Genomic DNA, 7856 nt, shown 5'->3' with positions numbered 1-7856 from the left:
GTATGAAAACTAAACAAAATCCAAAGTCTATTATTTCAAACCATAATTTTGTACATCAGTTATCCAAATAAATAAAGGAATTCATCACTTGTATAAATAAAGCTTGTTGTCAACTTATGTAGTCCTTAAAAAAAAAAAAAAAAGCTGTTAATTTTTGTGTATCCTTGCAAAACATAGAAGCATACTCCTCAAGCAAATTGCTAAATTAGTGTCCTTAAAAATATGAAATCCCTGCATAAATAGAGCTCTTAAGCTATCGCATATGTTTCCTTAACAAATAAAGAATCAACTACAAATTATGAATCCTTGTTAAATTAAGATTCCTTACAAAATAAAGAAACTACTAGCTATATAATTTCTTAAGATATTGCCTATTTATGTAGCCCGCATAAGAGATCCTTATAGGATAATAAATATACCTTGTAGAAAAATCCATAAATCAAAACAAAAGATAATCCAAAGTCAACTAGAAAAATAATGTCATTCTTGCAGAATAGCTTTTTATATTTATTACAAGGCTTTTCTAAATTCATATTGCTACGAAATTTTAACCCTATATAAAACAATACCTATAAAATCTTTTGGTAAAATTCTAGCTTGATCCAATAATCATATTAAAAGTTATGTTTGTTAGTATAAAATTATATATTAGGAAAAACAAAATAAGCCTAAAACCGTCTCTTTAATCTTATTGGCCTTGACTTTGTAGTTGATATAATTAGCACCTTTAATGGATCTTTTTGTGGTGCTTATTAGTTCTCATCATTGCTAACTTAAATAATATCTGCACCCTCTTAGGGCTGTTAGTTAGTTAAATTTGTTGCATTAGTAGTGATATGAGTGTTTGCTCTACTATCCATGTATTAAACATGTTATTCGTAATAATTATTGACTTTAGCAACTATTGTAGTAAGATTAGCACGTTGCAACCATTCTTGAAAAAAAAGTGAAAATGGTGATAATAGTCAAGAGTAGTATATCTTTTTTTACCCCAAATCTAACAATTTGGTCTTTCATTAGCATTTTAATTGAGATGAGTAGGTATGATCAAAGTTTAGAGTTGAATTTCTAGTTTTTTGATAACTTGGAAAGTATCACCACGCTCGTAGGATTATTAATTAGTTAAAGTTGTTGTATTGGCTATGATATAATTGATCGCTTTATTATCTATATACTAGACATGTTGATCAAAAGAATTATTGACTTTAGCATCCATAGTAAGATCAGTAAGTGGCAACCATCCTCAAAAAAAAGTCAAAGGAATGATAATAATCAAGAGTGATATATCACATTTCTTATTACAAATCTAACAGATTGGTCTTTATTGGTAGGTTGATTGGGATGAGTGGTAGAATTATTTTTATTTTAACTATAAGATGAATGATGTAGTTAGACTTGGGAGGTGTTTGTAATTTTTTCTTCCTTGGAAACATTAGGTTTTTTTTTATTTGCTATAAATGCATAGTGCTGATTAATGGCAAGGTTGACTTGTACATCAATAAGAGTCTCAAAACTTAAGAGTTCAGCTTGAAACCATAGGAAAAAAAATATATTTGTCATGACTTGTAAAGTTAAAGGAGGTGATAAAAGGGTTAAAGGTTGGTTGAAGTCCTCCCAATAGAAAGCTAATGAAATTTTAATCACTAGTACTTTTCCTTGTAGTTATTAATTGATCAACCAAGCTCTTGACTTCTTTTATAAAATCAGTACAAGACCGATGACCTTGAGTAATGGTCTGAAGTTATCTCTTTAATAGAACAATCTTAAACCATGAAGTTAATAATAAAAAAAATTTGATTGTGAAGAGCATATCATACTTGTCTAAATGTTTTCATACCATAGACAATAGAGACTACCTTTTCTGTAATAGAAGCAAGCAAGCAACTCAAGAAACAATTGTCTTTCTTTGACCAAGTTGTATAGGTCAAATTAGGTGACCCATTAGAAAGATATTATAGTAGGGGAGGGAAAATTCTATCCATAAGATTAGTAAAACCATGACTCAACATATTAATGTAAAGAGAACAAGTATTATTTTCATGCATACTTATTTAATTTCAAATTTAGATAAGGTCTTTAATCCTAATTTAATCTCCCACTAATTTTCTTGCAAATTAATAGCTCTCTCTATTAATACAAGAAATCTCTTTTAGGTTTTTCTAATGGATTAGGATCTTATTTAATTTATCTGATCTTGAGTGACTCAACAAATTAAAATAAAATTAAATTAAATAGATAATATAGCGTATTAATCACACCTCTATGTAACTCCTAGATCGCTTAGGTAAAAATTCTTTATCTAAACATATCATATTTATTTCGCCTAACTCATGCCTCAAACTTCATATGATCATAGGTGACATATCCAAATCATACAAGTTAGTTAAGTACGACCCAATTTTATAGCATTAAGCATATTTGATTAATGATAATATTGAGTGATTCAACAAATTATCAATGAATATAACTTTTTTTTTCCTTATGCATATAAAATTGGAAGACAACTATTCATGTTCTCAACATGTACTTAATATATTAATGAGAGATTTATTATCAATTAATTAAGTCTCATATATAAGATGATATAACATATATACATTTCATACATAACAATTTATATATAAAACACACAACTCTAGTATGCCATTCTAATTGAATGATTATGAACATATCTAAGCTAATTTTCTCGAGCCATTGAAGGAAATTAGATGGTCAAATTTTAGGCAGCTATGGTAAGTTTTTATTAGTTCATTACAAGCATTTTGATTGCATAATAATTTTCTATCAAGATTTATTATAGGGGAATTAAATGTGAAAAGAATTACAACCTAGAATAAAAAATAGATATGAGACAAGACATACATGCCTTATTTAATAAAAATCACAACCATTCAACCATAAAATAAAAATACAATCATATTGATCTTTAATGCCCACAGTCACCCATCATCCATAAAACATTTTAATATACATAATTAAAATATATTGCATGCTTTTCTAATTATTAACTTTATGTGCAATTTAAAATAATATTTTTAACACTTAAAAAATATCCAATCAAATTCAATTTGATAAATTTCAAAAAAAATTTGGCTTAAAAAACTCTAATTAAATTAAAAAAACTATTTTTTCTAAAATTTAATTAAATGAATCATAATCCCATTAGGATATTATAAAACTAAAAAAAAAAATTAATTTAACAATGTAATTCATTCATAATGCTATTAGAAAAATTATTTCTACAATTAATTTTAATTTAGGGTATAAAATCGTATAAAATCTAAATTTTATTTATAAAGAGCAAATTCATAATTTATATTAAGATCTTAAATTGTAATAAGGATTAAAGTTTTAGAAACGTTTTTATAATATACAAACTTAAAAGCTTAATATTTAAAATTAAAAAGGATAGGAGTAAGAAGGTAATTTTTCCACACTCTAAAGAGACATCAGAGTTTCTACCCCTTTTTATCTTCTTCTTCTTTATTATTGGTAGTGGGCTTTCTGCCCGCTATCAGCAACATCTGCCGTAATCGTTACTAGTTAACAATGTGAGGGATAACCCTTCACGTCACACAACCTTACACTAGAAGATTAGTGATGTTGTTGCTGAAGAGGCGTTGCGTCTGATGAGGCAACGACCTTGTTGTTTTGCCAGTAACCAGGTGCTAGACTAGAAGCATCAAAGTTTTTTTTTTTTTTTAATTTTTTTTTAAAATTAATTTTTTTTTAATTCATCATTTAGTTGCCTTGTTGGTAATTAAACTTCGAATCTTGTATTTTTTTTTTTAATTTAAGATTGTCCTGTTCTTATTTAATTTTATATTTTTTTATCAAATAAAATTAATTTTAGAAATATTTAGAGGGTTTTTTTTTTAATAATATTTATAATTAGTTATTATTATTTTTTATTATCATTAACCTTTTATTTTATAATTATATTATTAATCTAACCAAATTATTATTTATCGTTTTATTTTACAATTAATGAACTAGGTCCAAATTTTTGTTACCATTTTAGAAACGCCATCGCCTGTACCCTTTTTTTTTTTACACGTCTACTTTCAATTCATTTCAAGTCTGAGCAACAAACACAAATCCCTTCGAATCAAATCCAGCTCACTCTCTTTCGTCTCTTACCCAGCCGAGCCTGTAAAATTCTTTCTTACAGCCGAGCCTGTTTAGAGAAATTTAAACAACAACAATGCGTCTAGTTCTTCAACTACTATCCCTCTATCTTCAATCCGTCTAATACAAGATCTTTAAAAAGAAAGAAAGAAAAGAAAAAATGTCAAAGAACTTCGTGAGAGAGAACGTGCCTCTCTCTCGATTCGGTGTTTTAGTCGCACAATTAGAATCCATAGGCGCCTCCGCTTCCCAACAATCCCCTGACCCTCTCCTCTCTTTCGATCTCCTCTCCGATCTCCTCTCCGCCATCGATGAAGAGCCACAGGTCCTTCCCTTCCCTTACTCTCTTCTTTTATTAAAACGCCTTCTTTTTTAATTCTTCGAAAATCTGCAGGTCTTATTGTATTTTTTTGGTTTTATGGTGCGTTTTGGATTTTCTTTGATTTATCGTTTTCTTTTTGGTTTAATAATGTCAGGAATCTATTTTGTTATGGCAAAGAAAATGCGAGGATGCATTGTATTCATTGCTCAAGCTTGGCGCGCGTCGGCCAGTGCGGCATTTGGCATCAGTGGCAATGGCTAAGATCATATCTAGAGGGGATAGTATTTCGATATACTCCAGAGCGAGTAGTCTCCAAGGGTTTCTTTCTGATGCTAAGAGAAGCGAACCTCAAAGAGTTGCCGGTTGGTTCAAAATATCACTTTTTTTTTTCTTAGATATGGAAAATTATGATATAAATTTACTTCTAGCATTTTATGCAAATTGATCGTAAATTGAATTTTTTTTCCCCTATCAATGGATACATTTTTCAGTGTTGAAACTCCTTGCTAGCTGTTTGGATTTATTGCAGTAATTGTATGCGTGCCGCTTACTTTTCTGGCAACAAAGTCTTTCCTGAGTGAAATGTCAATCTTGTCACTGGGACAGGACGACATTGGCATAGATATATGTTTGAAGTCTTATTGCCGCATCTAGAATTTTCGAGAGTTTTGGGGAGTTGTGGGCAATGTTGTCAAGAGATGCTACAGGTGAGGCGAGGCCCCAGTGCCTTAAGCATCGCCTAGGCGAGCGCCTTGTAAGTGGGTGCAAGGCATCAAGGCTAGTGCCTGCTTGAAGTTCCTTTCTGTTGGATGTTTTTTTTAACTTATTTATGTTTTGATGTATTTGTCATTTTTTTTTAATTTACCACAAGAAACAAATTAGGGGTATTTTGTAAAAAAAAAAAAAAAAGATTAGGGTAAGAAAATTGAAAAAAATCATTAAAGTGGGAGACAAGCAGACAATGAAGGGCACTTAGAAGAGAAACACCAGCCACACTTTCTTTTTTCAATAGTGGAAGTCGGAGAACAACACATCTGTACAAGTGTAGTATGGTTTGACAGATGAGGATTTGGATTATAATCATGAAATGGAGGATATGAAGGATTCAAGTGAAGGAGAAGAAAGCATGGATGAAGATGTTTTTGAAGATTAATGAATAAAGATGATTATATTTAATTTTTTATTTTAATCTATTTGGCTACTCACTACTTTAAATTATCTTATTTTGTTTTAAAGGTGAAAAACATAACTTTATATCACTATGTAATGGTATTTTATATTTTCTTTTGATTTTCTATCGATCTAATCTTAATTGGGAAGATATATATTTTAGATTTATATAATATAATATTACATGTATTTTTTTATTTATAGCATATCGCCTTGGTTCATTTAGACGAGCGCCTAGTGCCTTGGGCATTTTACAGGCTTAGTGCCTTTTGCCTTTGACAACACTGGTTATGGGATAAGATATTGGTGTAGTGCTAACACTGGTTGTGGGATAACAATTGGTGTAGTGCTTAAAGTGTTTTCAAATAGTTTGTTAGTAGATAGCAGAAAGATTTGAGAATCCTTTTGAATGGATTTTTTTTTTTCTTGGATGCCAAAATGATTTGTATGCATTCGTGCAATGGCTTTCATGGTGCTTTTTACAGAAGTTGTAGATGGCACTTGGAGTTATTCAGGGGATGTAGTTGTGGTCTTTGAAATCTAGGGATTCCATAAGGGTTAATGCACCAACAACCCCCCCCCTCCCAGGATTCAACATTTGGGGGAGTCTCTAAGAGTGCCCCAATACCAGTCTCATGAGACCATGGAGTTAATTTCATATGTAACCATCCTCCACCCAAAACCAACGTTTCCTTTATGCAAATAAAAGCTGATACTTATTTCATTTTTCTACACTTTAAATTGTACAAAGCACCCATTTATTTTTTTATAAAAAAGGTGAAGCCTTGAATTTAGACTTTTAGATTCTTCTTGACATCCAATAGTAGGGTGTGAACTTTTGGAAGCATATTATTTATTTATTCCTGCAAGGCTTTCCATTCTCTTCTCTGAACTTGATTCCTTGTAGTTAATTTTATTTGGAAAGTCAAGATGCCATTGTTGGTATGTCAGTGCTTTCACATGGGCAATGGTGAATTGTAAATTAGTATGAAGGATTTATTGTAATATAGAAGGCGGTATAAGGCTGTCTTCCTTGTGCTCTGTGTTTCATAACAATGGGGAGATTTGGAGTAGGTCATTCATTTGCTATTTGCAATGAGCAATGCGTTTGCACCATTAGGGTGGAAGGCTTATTGCTGCTGCACTTGGTGGGTTTTGGGAGGAGAAAGGATTGTAAAATTTTGTGTAGTTGTGCAATGTTTGCAGTTCCTTAGTGTTTGTTAGAGAGGAATTCTAGAATTCTTAAGGATTTTTCCGTCTTCAAATCTTTATAGTGTAATGCTTTAAGGGCTTTCTAGGATAACTCTTCTAGCTAAACTTCAGCAAGGCGCGAAAGCATGTCTTTTTGTCAGCATTATTCCTTACATTTTACTTTTTTTTTTTTGCACAATGCCATAATCTTCTAGTGTTTTTCAGATATCATTTCTTCTAGTGTTCACAAAAAAAAAAAAAAAAAAGCTAAATAGTTCATGTTGGGTAACTATTTTATATGAATGTTACTATATCATACATAAATTTAGATGTTAAGCAGCACCCAACTCTTTATCTAACCTATAGTAAAACTATTTGCTCTTCCCTGGCATTCTATCAGAAACCTTTTATTTGTATAGGATTAGAATTTAGCTATAAAAAGTGTGTTACATTATTGCAGTCAGTTAGTGAAGCATTTTACCCTTTCACCTTTTCTTATTTGTTAAACGTTTATTGTTTGATCTTCATCATGTTTTTGAATATTTGTAGGTGCTGTGCGATGCTTGGGAGAATTATATCAGCATTTTGGAAGAAAAATTACCTCAGGATTGCCTGAAACAACTATTATTGCCTCTAAACTTATGAAGTTTCATGAGGTAGTCCAGCTCAATGTGTTATATGTACATATTGACCTTTACCTTTTCTTTTGCTAACTTTATTGCACATTAATATAGGTGTTTAACCTCTCTTACATGCCTTAGTATGGAAGTCTTTTCTCCTTGTGTAAGATTTATGCCATGAAATTTTTAAATTGAAAGCTGCTGCAAAAAGGTAGGTATTCACCTAGAAGTTAGAGACAAAGGTTGTTTGTCTAAAGTGGACCAATGGAATAGAATAGTTAGGACTGCAAGAGGATAGAACTTTATGTGTTACTTGTTCTGGTTGCTATGCCACTTGATTGGCACTTTCCTTCTTCAGATTGAGATTCTCAATGTGAGGAGTAGTGTTAGTTCCTTTGGTCAGTAGATAAACATCACAAGATTGG

At 30.9% G+C, this 7856-nt stretch overlaps 1 protein-coding gene across 2 annotated transcripts in view; it reads left to right on the top strand.

Moving 5' to 3' along the window:
• Positions 1-4084: 4084 nt before the first annotated feature.
• The window catches only part of LOC118055991 (protein SWEETIE), a 37055-nt gene continuing 33283 nt past the window's right edge, over positions 4085-7856 (top strand). For both annotated transcript variants that reach the window (XM_035068054.2, XM_035068053.2), the window contains exons 1-3: positions 4085-4453; positions 4605-4812; positions 7361-7467. In XM_035068054.2, coding sequence (XP_034923945.1) covers positions 4289-4453; positions 4605-4812; positions 7361-7467 — 480 coding nt within the window. In that variant the 5' untranslated portion in view covers positions 4085-4288. The remainder of the gene's footprint in view (positions 4454-4604; positions 4813-7360; positions 7468-7856) is intronic.

This window comes from Populus alba, chromosome 4, assembly GCF_005239225.2.
Source record: "Populus alba chromosome 4, ASM523922v2, whole genome shotgun sequence".
NCBI classification, from domain to species: Eukaryota; Viridiplantae; Streptophyta; class Magnoliopsida; order Malpighiales; family Salicaceae; genus Populus; species Populus alba.
This window is presented reverse-complemented; position numbering and strand designations above follow the sequence as displayed.